The 15,679-nt window shown below is 36.6% G+C and overlaps 1 protein-coding gene across 1 annotated transcript in view; it reads left to right on the top strand.

The window, feature by feature from the left end:
* The window catches only part of DNM3 (dynamin 3), a 545,828-nt gene that overhangs the window by 88,871 nt on the left and 441,278 nt on the right, over window positions 1-15,679 (top strand). Inside the window, exon 2 of the mRNA XM_089911124.1 lies at window positions 1,307-1,380. Within this exon, the coding sequence (XP_089767250.1) occupies window positions 1,307-1,380 (74 nt within the window). The remainder of the gene's footprint in view (window positions 1-1,306; window positions 1,381-15,679) is intronic.

Here is a 15,679-nt window from a genome sequence, read left to right as displayed (position 1 = left end):
CCTCCTGGAGGCTGGCCATTCCAGGTGATATTTGCAAAACTTATGGCCATTTTACTTCCTCATCACCTCCCCCTCTCTGATTCTATAAAAGAAACTGGCATCCAGACCCAGATAAGATAGTTTTTCAGAGACACTAGTCCGCCATCTTCTTTGTCTGCAGGATTTGTGAATAAAGTTGCTATTCCTTGCCTCAACACCTCATCTCCTATTCACTAGTGTGTTGTGCGGCATGCAGAGCGAGCTTGGACTCAATAAAAAAACCATGGTGAACATCAGAATCCCCTGGAGTTTGTTAAGAGTATAGATGCCACATCTTTCCCCAGGCATTTTGAATCTGTAGGTTCAGAATGGATCCTGGGTGTCTGTGGTTATAACACTTTCTGGTGGTCCTGGAACCACTTTTTGGGAAACATTGCCATTGAGTCAGAAATTTATTTTGAATGGAATTCTGTGATTTTTAAAATGATGATGCTTCTAAAAGTTGTGAGTCATTCTAAATGTCTTTAAAAACAGTGTTATAGGTATGTTTATGAATGCTCTTTGACATTGCAGAATCAGTACTGATTTATGTGGCATTATAGATGTAATTATAAAATACTTTCTTTGCAGTTTTATTGGTTTAGTGTATATTAACATGCCATTTTAAACACAATATTTATTTGAAAAATCTCCTTTTTTATAAGCTCCTATCTATCGGGAATGAGAAAAAACAAAAATCAAATTGCAGTATTTTTTCTGCTGTTAATTTCTACATATGCAATGTTTATCTCCGCTTAATCCCACATTTTGTGTATGACCTTTTATTGGAGAAAAAATTTAGGTATTTAGAAGATACAATCTAATGTGCCTTTATTACCTCTTATAATGGTCAGTATTTCATGGTGTTAATATTGATCTTGAAGCTGGAGGGAGTGATGAATTTTTTAATTACCAAAGAGTTTAAGGATTAACTTCCACAGCATATATTTTTGTAAATCCTTGTTCTCTGAAAATAAAAATGAATTGACAATACACAGTAGTTTAATGCAAACTTTTATTAATTCCAGCTAAATGAATGAATTACATATTCCAGTGAGGTCATTACGATAATGCACGTGGGTTAATATTCAGTATAAGGGCCCTTCCCCACCCCCACCCCCTTTTTTATTTTGCAGACGTCTCTTTTATAAGGTGGGTCTAGCATTCTTTAGATATGTGATGCATTGAAAGGTTGAGAATTAGAATTTCTGTGGAACTTGATTTGTAAATTTATAGGTGATCAGAATTCCTTAATATGCCTTAATCTATTCCTTCTTTTTTTTTTTAGGGACTTTCTCCCTCGAGGGTCAGGCATTGTAACGAGAAGGCCTCTTGTGCTGCAGCTTGTTACTTCCAAAGCAGGTAATGAATGAGGATGTTTGCCACATGGATGGGTGTATTCTATGGTACCTGTTGTCTCCATTCCTGGCTGTTGGGTTGTAGCAACAGAAACATTTTTGTGATCACTCTGCCATGGGTAGCTGCCTATATTTCTCTCCAAAATGCCCTCTTCTTCATTGCTTTTTAAATTCCCTTTATTACATTAAATGGAAAGTCTCATTTCTCATTGTAATATATTTATAATTTTACAGTGTGGCATAACCACTAATACCCCTTTGGTATACTTCCTGTGTGTGTGTGTGTGTGTGTGTGTGTGTCTGGGAATTTTTTAAAAGTAATTTAACATCCATCTAACAGCTGTATGCATATTGTCGACTGAAAAAAAAAAAAGTGCAACCTAAAAGTTGAGAGTTGTGTTTTATTCGGTGGGAATTTTTAGGGTTTAAAGCCCGGGAGGCAGCATCTCAAGTAACCCTGAGAGACCTGCTCTGAGGAGGCAACGGGGGAGCTAGGATATATAGGAGTTTTGCAACAAAGGGCAGGTAGTAGGAACAGAAGATTACTGTTAATAAAAGAAAACTAGACATCTCAAGGAATTTATCAATTTCCTGAGACTGGGAAGATGCAAGAGTCTAGGCTCAATGAAATCATTTCTTTGATATGTACCTCGGCTATCTGGGGTCAGTATCTTGTGTTTTCACATCCTGAGTTTCCTCAGGGCTCACCAGCTCACCCTCCCGTCGTGGCTGCAATCACTGATAACTGTGACATCCTTTGTTTACTGATATGGCAGGCAATATTCCATTTATCAATATGTATAGTGTATGTGTATCTATATCTATGTTTATATCCATATCTGGATCTATATCTAATGTGCTGTTTTTGGCCCTCTCCTTAACACCATGGTAATTTGATAGGCAAATGAGCTTTGTTTTCATTTTTGTTTCTCAGTAACTGGTGATTTGGAATTTTTTGTGTGCGTTTATTTGCTATTTGTATTTCTTCTTTTGTGAATTGGCTGTTTTTTTTTATCTTTGCCTATTGCTTTTTGAGGATTTTACTACTTTTCCTAACAATTTCTTTGAATGCTTAAGATTGAAGCACTTGTAAAGTTCATGCCTCATAATTTGCAAAAACAAGGTCATGGAGGTTTACCCTTATGTTTTCTTATAATAATTTTACAGTTTTGATTTTACATTTAGACCTTTGATCCATTTTGAGTTAATTTTTGTAAGTGGTACAAAGTAAGAGTTCAACTTCATTTTTTGCATGTGTATATCCAATTGTCCCAGCACCATTTTTAGAAAAGACTATTCTTTCTCCACTGTATGTTTTTTGACACCTTAATTGAAAATAAATTGGCCATAGATATATGGGTTTATTTCTGGACTCCCAAGTCTATTAAGTTGTTCTATATCTCTGTATTTGTGCCTGTACCATACTCTCTTAATTACCCTTGCTTTGTACTTAGTTTTGAAATTCAGAAGTATGAGTTTTTCTACTTTGTTCTTCTTTTCAAGGTTGTTTTGGCTGTCCTGAGTCCTTTAAAATTCTATGTGAATTTGAGAATCAGTTTGTTTTATCCTAGGAATGCAAGATTGATTTAATATCTGAAAATCAAGTAACGTATCATATCAACAGAATGAAAACAAAAATCACAGGATTGTCTCAATAGACTTAGAATGAGCATTTAAGAAAATCCCATACTCCATCATGAAACACTCAGCAAACTAGGAATAGAAGGCACTTCCTCAACTTAGTAAAGGACATGTATGAAAAACTCACAGCTAACATCATACTTAATGGTGAAAGACAGAATGCTTTTCCTCTAATATTGGGAATAAGACAAGGTCCACTGTTGTCACTTCTATTCAGTGTTGTACTAGAGGTTCTAGCCAGCACAGTTGGGCAAGAGAAAAAAAATAAAAGACATCCATATTGGAGAGGATAGAGTAAAATTATCTCTATTTGCAGATGATATGATCAAGTACATAAAAGTTCCTAAGGAAGTCACTAAACAGCTATTAGAACTAATAAATGAGCTCCACAAGGTTACAGGATACCAGATAAAGATACAAAACTCAATTGTAATTTTATACACTTGCAATGCGCAATCAAAAACTTGCAGTAAGAAAACAATTCTATTTACAATAGCATCATAAAGAATGCACTACTTCGAATAAATTTAACAAGAAGAGCAAAACTTATACTATGAAAACTACAAACTATTATTTAGATAATTTGAAAAACATCCCATATTCACTGATTGGAAGACTTAATGTAAGATGGCAATACTTCCCAAATTGATTGATAGAGTCAATGCAATCCTTACCACAATTCAGCTCACTTTTTGGGTAGAAATTGTAGACATTTTAAACCATTTCTTAATGTAAAAAAATCGAAGTTTGATCCAAAGGAATGGACTTGAATGATGTCATTTGAAAAAAGTAAATTGCTTACAAATCTACAATGTACCAGATACTATTTGAAGCTCTGGAGATATAGCAGTGACTAGGACAAAGTCTCTGCCCTTCTGGTGATTTATAGCCTGGTTATATCATTTTTAATGTATAGAAGGTTTACTCTTTTTGGTTATAAAATCTATACATATACATTTAACAAAAAGTAAATATTTAGCATAATTTTTTCCTTTCCATACTTTTAAAATTTTTTAGCATTTAGTTCAGAAATTTATTTTCATGTATGAAGAAATAATTCTTTCCCCAGTCTCCTTTATCTTATATTCCACTCTTAGTGCAATCTATTTCTGAATATCTTTTTTGTTTTAATGTGCCAACACTATAGCGTTGTGCCATGCGGCATATGGGGTCTTAGTTCCCTGACTGGCACCTCCTGCAGTAGAAGCACAAAGTCTTAACCACTGGACTGCCAGGGAAGTCCCTACAGTGTTTTACTTATAACAGGTTTATAATTTGCTTTAATATCTATCTATCAGGGCTATAGTCCTCCCCCCATTATCTATTTATTTATTTATAATTTTTATTATTTTTCTTAACTTGAAGAGTTTGAATAACAAAATTTTATTTGCGTAAAACTGATATAGGCTTCTTCTACCTTTTAGGTATTCCCAGTTTGGGAGCTTTTTTTAAAAAAATAATTATTGGAGTAAAATTGCTTTACAATGTTGTGTTAGTTTCTGCTGTATAAAAAAGTGAATCAGCTGTATGTATACACATATCCCCATATCTCCTCCCTCTTGCGTCTCCCTCCCACCTGCCCTATCCCACCCCTCTAGGTGGTCACAAGGCACAGAGGTGATCTCCCTGTGCTATGTGGCTGCTTCCCACTAACTATCTATTTTAAATTTGGTAGTGTATATATGTCCATGCCACTCTCTCACGTCGTCCCAGCTTACCCTTCCCTTTACCTGTGTCCTCAAGTACATTCTCTACGTCTGTGTCTTTATTCCTGTCCTGCACCTAGGTTCTTCAGAACCCTTTTTTTTTTTTTCTTTTTTTAGATTCCAAATATAGTTGTTAGTATACGGTATTTGTTTTTCTCTCTCTGACTTACTTCACTCTGTATGACAGACTCTAGGTCCATCCACCTCACTACAAATAACTCAATTTCATTTCTTTTTATGGCTGAGTAATATTCCATTGTATATATGTGCCACATCTTCTTTATCCATTCATCCGATGATGGACACTTAGGTTGTTTCAATGTCCAGGCTATTGTAAATAGAGCTGCAATGAACATTTTGGTACATGACTCTTTTTGAATTATGGTTTTCTCAGGGTATATGCCCAGTAGTGGGATTGCTGGGTCATATGGTAGTTCTATTTGTAGCTTTTTAAGGAACCTCCATACTGTTCCCCACAGTGGCTGTACCAATTCACATTCCCACCAGCAGTGCAAGAGTGTTTGCTTTTCTCCACACCCTCTCCAGGATTTATTGTTTCTAGATTTTTTGATGACAGCCATTCTGACTGGTGTGAGATGATATCTCATTGTAGTTTTGATTTGCATTTCTCTAATGATTAATGATGTTGAGCATCCTTTCATGTGTTTGTTGGCAATCTGTATATCTTCTTTGGAGAAATATCTGTTTAGGTTTTCTGCCCATTTTTGGATTAGGTTGTTATTTTTTGATAACTGAGCTGCATGAGCTGCTTGTATATTTTGGAGATTCATCCTTTGTCAGTTGCTTCGTTTGCAAATATTCTCCCATTCTGAGGGTTGTCTTTTGGTCTTGTTTATGGTTTCCTTTGCTGTGCAAAGGCTTTGAAGTTTCATTAGGTCCCATTTGTTTATTTTTTGTTTTATTTATTTAATTTTTGTGGTATGTGGGCCTCCCACTGTTGTGGCCTCTCCCGTTGCGGGGCACAGGCCCTGGATGCGCGGGCTCAGTGGCCATGGCTCACGGGCCCAGGTGCTCCGCGGCACGTGGGATCCTCTCAGACCGGGGCACGAACCCACGTCCCCTGCATCGGCAGGTGGACCCCCCAACCACTGCGCCACCAGGGAAGCTCCCATTTGTTTATTTTTGTTGTTATTTCCATTTCTCTAGGAGGTTGGTCAAAAAGGATCTTGCTGTGATGTACATCATAGAGTGTTCTGCCTATGTTTTCCTCTAAGAGTTTGATAGTGTCTGGCCTTACATTTAGGTCTTTAATCCATTTTGAGTTTATTTTTGTGTATGGTATTAGGGAGTGTTCTAATTTCATTCTTTTACATGTAGCTGTCCAGTTTTCCCAGCACCACTTACTGAAGAGGCTGTCTTTTCTCCATTGTATATTCTTGCCTCCTTTATCAAAGATAAGGTGATCATGTGTAGTGGGTTTATCTCTGGGCTTTCTACCCTGTTCCACTGATCTATACTTTTGTTTTTGTGCTAGTACCATACTAACTTGATTACTGTAGCTTTGTAGTATAGTCTGAAGTCAGGGAGCCAAGATTGCTTTAGCTATTTGGGGTCTTTTGTGTTTCCATACAAATTGTGAAGTTTTTTGTTCTAGTTCTGTGAAAAATGCCGTTGGTAGTTTGATAGGGATTGCATTGAATCTGTAGATTGCTTTGGGTAGTATAGTCATTTTAACAATGTTGATTTTTCCAATCCAAGAACATGGTATATCTCTCCATCTGTTTATATCATCTTTAATTTCTTTTTTCAGTGTCTTATAGTTTTCTGCATACAGGACTTTTGTCTCCTTAGGTAGGTTTATTCCTAGGTATTATATTCTTTTTGTTTCAGTGGTAAATGGGAGTGTTTCCTTAATTTCTCTTTCAGATTTTTCATCATTAGTGTATAGGAATGCAAGAGATTTCTGTGCATTAATTTTGTATCCTGCTACTTTACCAAATTCACTGATTAGCTCTAGTAGTTTTCTGGTAGCATCTTTAGGATGCTCTATGTGTAGTATCATGTCATCTGGAAACAGTGACAGTTTTACTTCTTCCTTTCTGATTTGGATTCCTTTTATTTCTTTTTCTTCTCTGATTGCTGAGGCTAAAAGTTCCAAAACCATGTTGAATAATAGTGGTGAGATGGGCAACCTTGTCTTCTTCCTGATCTTAGTGAAAATGGTTTCACTTTTTCACCATTGAGATCCATGTTGGCTGTGGGTTTGTCATATATGGCCTTTATTATGTTGAGGTAAGTTTCCTCTATCCCTAGTTTCTGGAGGATTTTTATCATAAATTGGCATTGAATTTTGTCAAGAGCTTTTTCTGCATCTATTGAGATGATCATATGGTTTTTATCCTTCAATTTGTTAATATGGTGTATCACATTGATGATTTGCATATAATGAAGAATCTTTGCATTCCCGGGATAAACCCCACTTGATCATGGTGTATGATCCTTTTAATGTGATGTTGGATTCTGTTTCCTAGTATTTTGTTGAGGATTTTTGCATCTCTGTTTCTCAGTGATATTGGCCTGTAGTTTTCTTTTTTTGTAACATCTTTGTCTGGTTGTGGTATCAGGGTGATGGTGGCCTCGTAGAATGAGCTCAGGAGTGATCCTCCCTCTGCTATATTTTGGAAGAGTTTGAGAAGGATAAGTGTTCGCTCTTCTCTAAATGTTTAATAGAATTCGCTTATAAAGCCCTCTGGTCTTGGGCTTTTGTTTGTTGGAAGATTTTAAATCACAGTTTTAATTTCAGTGCTTGTGATTGGTCTGTTTGTATTTTCTATTTCTTCCTGGTTCAGTCTCGGAAGTTTGTGCTTTTCTAAGAATTTGTCCATTTCTTCCAGGTTGTCCATTTTATTGGCCTATAGTTGCTTGTAGTAATCTCTCATGATCCTTTGTATTTCTGCAGTGTCAGTTGTTACTTCTTTTTCATTTCAAATTCTGTTAATTTGATTCTTCTCCCGCTTTTTCTTGATGAGTCTGACTAATGGTTTATCAGTTTTGTTTATCTTCTCAAAGAACCAACCCTTAGTTTTATTTATATTTGCATTGTTTCCTTCATTTCTTTTTCATTTATTTCTGATGTGATCTTTATGATTTTTTTCATTCTGCTAACTTTGGGGGTTTTTTTGTTCTTCTTTCTCTTATTTCTTTAGGTGTCAGGTTAGGTTGTTTATTTGAGATTTTTTTGTTTCTTGAGTTAGGATTTTATTACTATAAACTACCTCTTAGAACTGCTTTTGCTGCATCCCATAGGTTTTGGGTCATCTTGTTTTCATTGTCATTTGTTTCTAGGTATTTTTTGATTTCCTCTTTGATTTCTTCACTGATCTCTTGGTTACTTAGTAGCATATTGTTTAGCATCCATGTGTTTGTATTTTTTACAGATTTTTTCCTGTAGTTGATATCTAGTCTCATAGTATTGTGGTTGGAAAAGATACTTGATATGATTTCAGTTTTCTTAAATTTACCATGGCTTGATTTGTGACCTAAGATATGGTCTATCCTGGAGAATGTTCCATGAGCACTTGAGAAGAATGTGTATTCTGTTGTTTTTGGATGGCATGTCCTATCAATATCAGTTAAATCCATCTTGTTTAATGTGTCATTTAAAGCTTGTGTTTCCTTATTAATTTTCTGTTTGGATGATCTGTCCATTGGTGAAAGTGGGGTGTTACTGTTGATTTCCCCTTTTATGGCTGTTAGCATTTGCCTTATGTATTGAGGTTCTTCTGTGTTGGGTGCATAAATATTTACAGTTGTTATATCTTCTTGGATTCATCTCTTGATCATTATGTAGTGTCCTTTTTTGTCTCTTGTAATAGTCTTTATTTTAAAGTCTATTTTGTCTGAGATGAGAATTGCTACTCCAGCTTTCTTTTGATTTCCATTTGCATGGAACATCTTTTTCCATCTCCTCACTTTCAGTCTGTATGTGTCCCTAGGTCTGAAGTGGGTCTCTTGTAGACAGCATATATATGAGTCTTGTTTTTGTATCCAGTCAGCCAGTCCATGTCATTTGGTTGGAGCCTTTAATCCATTTACATTTAAGGTAGTTATCAATATGTATGTACCTATTACCATTTTCTTAATTGTTTTGGGTTTGTTATTGTAGGTCTTTTCCTTCTCTTGTGTTTCCTGCCTAGAGAAGTTCCTGTAGCATTTTTTGCAAAGCTGGTTTAGCTTTTGCTCATCTGTAAAGGTTTTAATTTCTCTGTCGAATTTGAATGAGATCCTTGCTGGGTAGAGTAATCTTGGTTGTAGGTTTTTCCCTTTCATCACTTTAAATATGTCTTGCAACTCCCTTCTGGCTTGCAGAGTTTCTGCTGAGAAGTCAGCTGTTTTACTTATGGGGATTCCCTTGTATGTTATTTGTTGCTTTTCCCTTGGTGCTTTTAATATTTTTTCTTTGTGTTTAATTTTTGATAGTTTGATTAATATGTATCTTGGCATGTAAATCTCCTTGGATTTATCCTCTATGGGACTCTCTGTGCCTCCTGGACTTGATTAACTATTTCCTTTCCCATATTAGGGAAGTTTTCAACTATAATCACTTCAAATATTTTCTCAGTCCCTTTCTTTTTCTCTTCTTCTTCTGGGACTCTTATGATTCGAATGTTGGTGCATTTAATGTTGTCCCAGAAGTCTCTGAGACTGTCCTCAATTCTTTTCATTCTCTTTTCTTTATTCTGCTCTGCAGGAGTTATTTCCACTATTTTATCTTCCAGGTCACTTATCCATTCTTCTGCCTCAGTTATTCTGCTGTTGATTCCTTCTAGAGAATTTTTAATTTCTTTTATTGTGTTATTCATCATTGTTTATTTGCTCTTTAGTTCTTCTAGGTCCTTGTTAAATGGTTCTTGTATTTTCTCCGTTCTATTTCCAAGATTTTGGATCATCTTTAGTGTCATTACTTTGAATTCTTTTTCAGGTAGACTGCCTATTTCCTCTTCATTTGTTTGTTCTGGTGGGTTTTTACCCACTTGTGTATTACTCTTTCTTCTCATTTTGCTTAACTTACTCTGTTTGGTGTCTCCTTTGTACAGGTGCATGTTCGTAGTTCCCATTGTTTTTGGTGTCTGCCGCCAGTGGGTAAGGTTGGTTCAGTGGGTTGTGTAGGCTTCCTGGTGGAGTGGACTGGTGTCTGTGTTCTAGTGGATCTTATCTTTCTTGTGGGCCGGGTCATCTCCAGTGGTGTGTTTTAGGGTGTCTGTTAACTTATTATGATTTTAGCCAACCTCTCTAATAGGGTGGGGCTGTGTTCCTGTTTTTCTAGTTGTTTGGCATGGGGTGTCCAGCACTGGAGCTTTCTGGTCATTGAGTGGAGCTGGGTCTTTGTGTTGAGATGGAGATCTCTGGGGGAGTTCTGTCCAATTGATATTACGTGGGGCTGGGAGGTCTCTGGTGGTCCAATATCCTTAACTCAGCTCCTCCACCTCAGAGGCTCAGGCCTGACACCCAGCTGGGGCACCAAAACCCTGTCAGCCACACAGCTTTTGGGAGGTCTGAGGTCTTCTGCTAGCATTCAGTAGGTGTTCTTTAGGAGTTGTTCCACACGTTGACATATTTTTTATGTATTTTTCTGGAGGTAGGTGATCTCCATGTCTTACTCCTACTCCATTTTGAAGGTCCTCTCAGGACTTTGTTTTTTGTGTTCTTTTCCCCCTGACTGCTTTGTGCACAACAGATTGAGAGAGCAAAGCTCCAGTTATCATACACATATACACATAAGGTCCTGTCCATTACAGTAATTGTCACAGGTGTGTGGTTCAGGAAGAGAATGAGTCCATCTTATAAATTATCTTCTCTCAGCATCTTCAGATAAGAAGAAAAAAGCGGCACGTTTCTCCTCGAGGTAAATCCACAATCAAAACAGGGTAACAGGAAAAAGCTCATGGAAGGCTCTTATGTGAAGGACTAAAATGCCAGATCCTCAAATCTACACATGTATGGATGCACTGTTGATAGTTTTCTATTCCCATAATTTATTTTTATTTAGGGGTTCTTTTCTATTTGTGTCAAAGTTTAGAATAATTTTGTAAAGACAAAACCATTGCCACTAGAATTATTTTAACTTCAATAGGTTCATTAGAGAATAGTCAATATTTTTAAAGTATTATTATTATTATTTTTTCCAATACAGAGACCATGCTATGTTCTTTCCTTTGCTCACAGTTTCTTTTACTTTGGTAAAATTCTTGATGGTCTTTGTACAGAGTCCATACATTTCTATTTAGGGTGTTCATATATATTTTTGTACTTGTAGTTTGAATATGTTTTTTTCTTTCCATTATATTTTCTGACTCCTAATTGCTGATCTATGTAAAAGCTGCTATTTTTAATTTTAATTTTTAAATTAACCATCTTAGTCTATGTTTGACAGATTAAAATATTTTTAATTGATTCTCTTAGGTATTTTAGTTATATAGTAATTTTGTTTGCATTTCTTAATTTATTCAACAAATACTTATGCAAATATTGGGATGGCTTAGAGAAGAGAATTATTGACCAGAATATTAATAAGCTCTGTTGCAGTGGGGGCTTTTTGTTGAGTACTGACATGGGAAAGATGTTCTTACACATTGAGCTCCTTTGAGAAGGAACATCACACGCTTCTTCCATATACCCTTTTGTCAACAGTCTCCCAATCTTGTCCCTTCTAAGCTCCTGACCGTTCTTTCACTACTTCCCATTCATCAGTGAGGATCATACCTCATGCCTCTCCTCTCTCCTCATGTGAAGTGGACTAGAAATTCTCCCCTCAGGGAAAACTTACTATCCCGACAATCCTTCAGGAACCTCGAAATGGGGCTTTTGCATTTCAGTACTGTACTCTAATTGATGCCAGCTAAGAATTGCCCCCCTCCTTTTTTTTTTTTTACCCTAAAGGCACACTGTTCACAGGGAAGTCTGGGGTATTACTATAGGCTTGGGTTGATGGACGGCTAACAAAATGGCAACAAGAAGCAAGGGGGGGGATATATGTCACTGTTCATGCAATTTACTTGTGCCTTCATATCCTAACTGGGATAAGTTCCATAAATACTGCTTTCTTTTGATAGATGCATTCATTCAACCAATGTTTATTGAGTGATTCCTGTGTACCAGGCAAATATCCCTGTCATCATGGAGCTTTTATTCTTGTGGAGAAACCAACAGGAAGTGTAAAAAACAGCAAAACAAACACACAGAAGGTTAGGGGATGAAGAAAGTGGACATTCAAGCTGTGATGATATTTGTATAGGCATAGGGACGTTAGATGATTCTAAGGTGGGAGCTGCTTATTTGTTTGAAGTTTAACAGGGAGACCAGTAGGTCTGGAGGTGGAGTGAGTGAGGAAGGGGAGTAGGAAATGGGGTAAAGAGAGGCGATGTTGCTGAAACAGGGAAAAAGCTCATTGGGTAGGGTCTTGTGGGCTAGGGACCTCAAAAGAGAACATGATAGGAGGATTAGAGCCTTAAAGTAGGTGTCATTGAATGTAAGAGAAAGAAATGATAGAGTGATTCAGAGATTGAAAAGTGGTAGGATAATTTCTTTGCTCATGAAGAGGGTGAAGGGATACCTCTTTTGTTGTAACCAAATGGAAAGTGGAAAATATGGGGGAAACTGCAGATAAGTCTGTACTTGTAGTGGATTCCTTGTTTGATGACTTTATTTTCTCTAGGAGAAGTAGGAGACAAAGTATTTGCTGATAATGATTATCTTTTTATTTCCGTTAGTATGTCTTTCATTTCTCTTTAATGCCCTATTACATTGATCAAGGCTTCCAGAACCATGTTGTGCTCCTTTGATGAAAATGCCTCTTGTGTTAAATTATGCATATGCTATTTGTTTTTCCTGGTAAGGAACTATTTTATTCCTAATTTTTAAAAGATTTTAAAATCTAATAAATAAATAGGTATATAATTTTATTGAATGCATTTAGGCAGTTATTGAGATTATCTTTTAAAAAACTCAGATATGTTCACCCTTACCTTTATAGATTTCTTATTTAAGCGTCCTTGCATTCCCAAGGTATACTTGATTACAGTACCTTATTCTTTTACTGTACTGTTAAATTTCACTAATTTATTTAGATTATTTACATTTCTTTCTATAGGCATCTGTCTTGTTGGTGTTATAGATTTATCAAGTGAAAGCTATACTAGTCAGCATAAAATAAATTGAGCAACACTCTCTCTGTCTTTTGACTTTCTTCTATTAGCTTTGGATACTCTTAAAAATGCATTTTGGTTTCTGTTTCCAATTAAGGAGGGCTTCTAGCCTGGCTTATTACAAAGGGTTATGCCTTCACCTCAGGAGTTCAGCAGCTATGGGTAGTAAGAGCCTGGGCAAGGTTAGACTTGAGGCTGTGGTTGCACTGGGTCCTGAGGCCTGGGTGTCATGCACATGGGGAATATTCAAAACCATGTAGATGCTTAGAGTTCTAATGCAGAGATTTTCCTGCCATAACTCTAGAAACTTTTATAAAAGGATTGCTACCCCAGGACAGTGACTATGGAGAAAACTATAATAATAATTTGCTGCCATTCTTTTGAGCATTAATTATGTACCAGCACTATGCACTTTGAAGATAATTTTTTAAAAAATTTATTATTATTATTATGTTTCTTTATTTTGTTTATGTTTGGCTGCATTGGGTCTTTATTGCTGTGTGCGGGCTTTTTCTAGTTGCGGTGAGCGGGTTTCTCATTGCGGTGTGTTCTCTTGTTGTGGAGCACAGGCTCTAGGTGCACAGGCTTCAGTAGTTGTGGCATGCAGGCTCAGTAGTTGTGGCTCGCAGGCTCTAGAGCACAGGCTCAGTAGTTGTGGTGCACGGGCTTAGTTGCTCCGTGGCATGTGGGATCTTCCTGGACCAGGGCTCGAACCCGTGTCACTTGCATTGGCAGGTGGATTCTTAACCACTGTGCCACTAGGAAAGTCCCCGAAGATACTTTTATTTAACCTTTACAAGAAACTTCTGAGATACATATCATGATTCCCATTTTAGAAAAAGAGCCCCAGCAAGGTTAATCTATTTGTCCAAGGCTACACTGTTGGTAGGAGTGGGGATTGTTATTAGTATCTTCCTGACACTGTTAATATTGCATTTTTAAAATAAGAAACTTGAACTGCTTGATTTATATTTTCAGGGCACACTTTATATTTTTATAGGGTATTTTTTAATGTAAAGGAGCATAAATATATGAATAATAAATATAGAAATTGGTTAATTCACAATTATCATCTAATTTCCAACATAATGCCCATATAGTAATATTTAACTGTTTGTCTCCACCTGCTGTTTTATTAGTTGCTAAACCAAGTCAAAAATTAATTATAGGCGCTATGCCTTATTCTACATAATTCGTTTTAGGACATTTAGTAATTATCACAGAGGGCATTCCAAGAAATCACTTAGTGTTGTGAGAAAGGTGAGCAAAATCACCACCTCTATTTTATTAACAGTTTTAAGTGATATCGTGGTAGTTTGGTTTCAGAGAGAGGTATTTCTATAGGTATGGCTTGGAAGGACAAGACTTGGACAAAGTGTTGGTAAGGTGTTGGGTGAGGACTGCAGTGTCAAGAGCAAGGAAGTAGGGAGAAGGTCTTCATAACACAAGAAGACAGTTTTCAGTGCCTGGGGGTTTCCTCCAGTGCCGTGCTGAAACTGGGTTACGCCAGCTCCCACGATCAGGCTGTGCACCTGTCTTCCCATCTCTGTAATCAGTGACATCATGGTGGTAGCTTGAATTTGGTCATGGTGGGAATATTTACAGTACAGAAATGGTCAAATGCTACAAATCAGGACTTTTTCCTCCCTATGGTGCCAGCTATTAAACATTTACCAGCATACCACTGGTTTCCTTCTTTTCAACACCTGATCTTACTGTTTACTGGTTAAATGACATGTCAGACTGAGAAAGCAAGTGTGTCTGAGTGTAATACTTTGATGAACTACTGAGTATGCTGAAAGTGTCACTACTTTAAGAAATGATCCATTTGGAGTTTGATATGTCCTCTGAAGGAGAGGTGTTTTTTTAAGACATCAGAATCCAAGTCATTCTCTGCATTAAAAGTTACTGTTAAGGACTTATACAAGTAAATCCTGTAGGTCATGGTTAAGGACAAGTGATTTTGTCTCCTGGAGAACTTTTCTGTTAAAATATTTCTCTAAATGCTGTTATATTCCCTCATTCTCCTTTATTTCAATGACAATAATGTAAGAAAAGAAGGTATTAAAAATCAGAAATTACAAAATGGATACATTAAAGGTAATTGTTCAAATTACTGAAGTATTCTTTTTTTTGTGGAAAATTTCCTTGGTACTTCTATGTGTGTCAAGCATAATAATTCATCAAAATTTGATTTACCACCTTTGTATTGCATCTGCTGCACAATATAACATGTGTCCATGTTTTAAAAACTGCCCAAGACTTGTAATTTATTAAAAACTTATTACTATTCAGTATTTTGGGTCCTTGGTTAGAGTTGCTATAAATAAGCATTTTAATAAAGATGCTCAGTAACAGAAAATTTGTTTCCAAGGCACCACATAACTAACAGGATGAGGTGGAGACGTAAAGTTCAGGCAGCAGGTCTGAGAAGCAGCCGGAAGGCTTTAAGGTGGAGAATCACTGTGTTCTGAGTGATGGGCTGCACAATGGAGTCCATCTTCAGGTCAGCATGGAGAGTACTGTGAGTCCCGGTGGAACTGAGCCAAAGGGTGTTTGAGGAGACTGTTTCCTACTACAATAGCCAGGGAATAATTAATTCTAGAGAAAAATGTCAACTTTTCACAGGTGAGGTATTTTTAAAAAGTTCATACATTAGTTAGACTTTAAATCCTGATTTATGTACAGTGACCAGACCTTGTTTTCTAGTTTCATAAATTAGACTGACACATACTTAGTGGAAAAGTTCAAGTACTGTTTTGAATAACAACACTGAAAATATTTTAAAACT

The sequence above is a fragment of the Delphinapterus leucas genome, chromosome 1, assembly GCF_059928025.1.
Source record: "Delphinapterus leucas isolate spDelLeu-1000000601 "Yukka" chromosome 1, BTC_Dleu_Yukka2, whole genome shotgun sequence".
Classification (NCBI taxonomy): domain Eukaryota; kingdom Metazoa; phylum Chordata; class Mammalia; order Artiodactyla; family Monodontidae; genus Delphinapterus; species Delphinapterus leucas.
The sequence above is the reverse complement of the archived record's forward strand: the minus strand, read 5'-3'. Positions and strand labels throughout refer to the sequence as shown.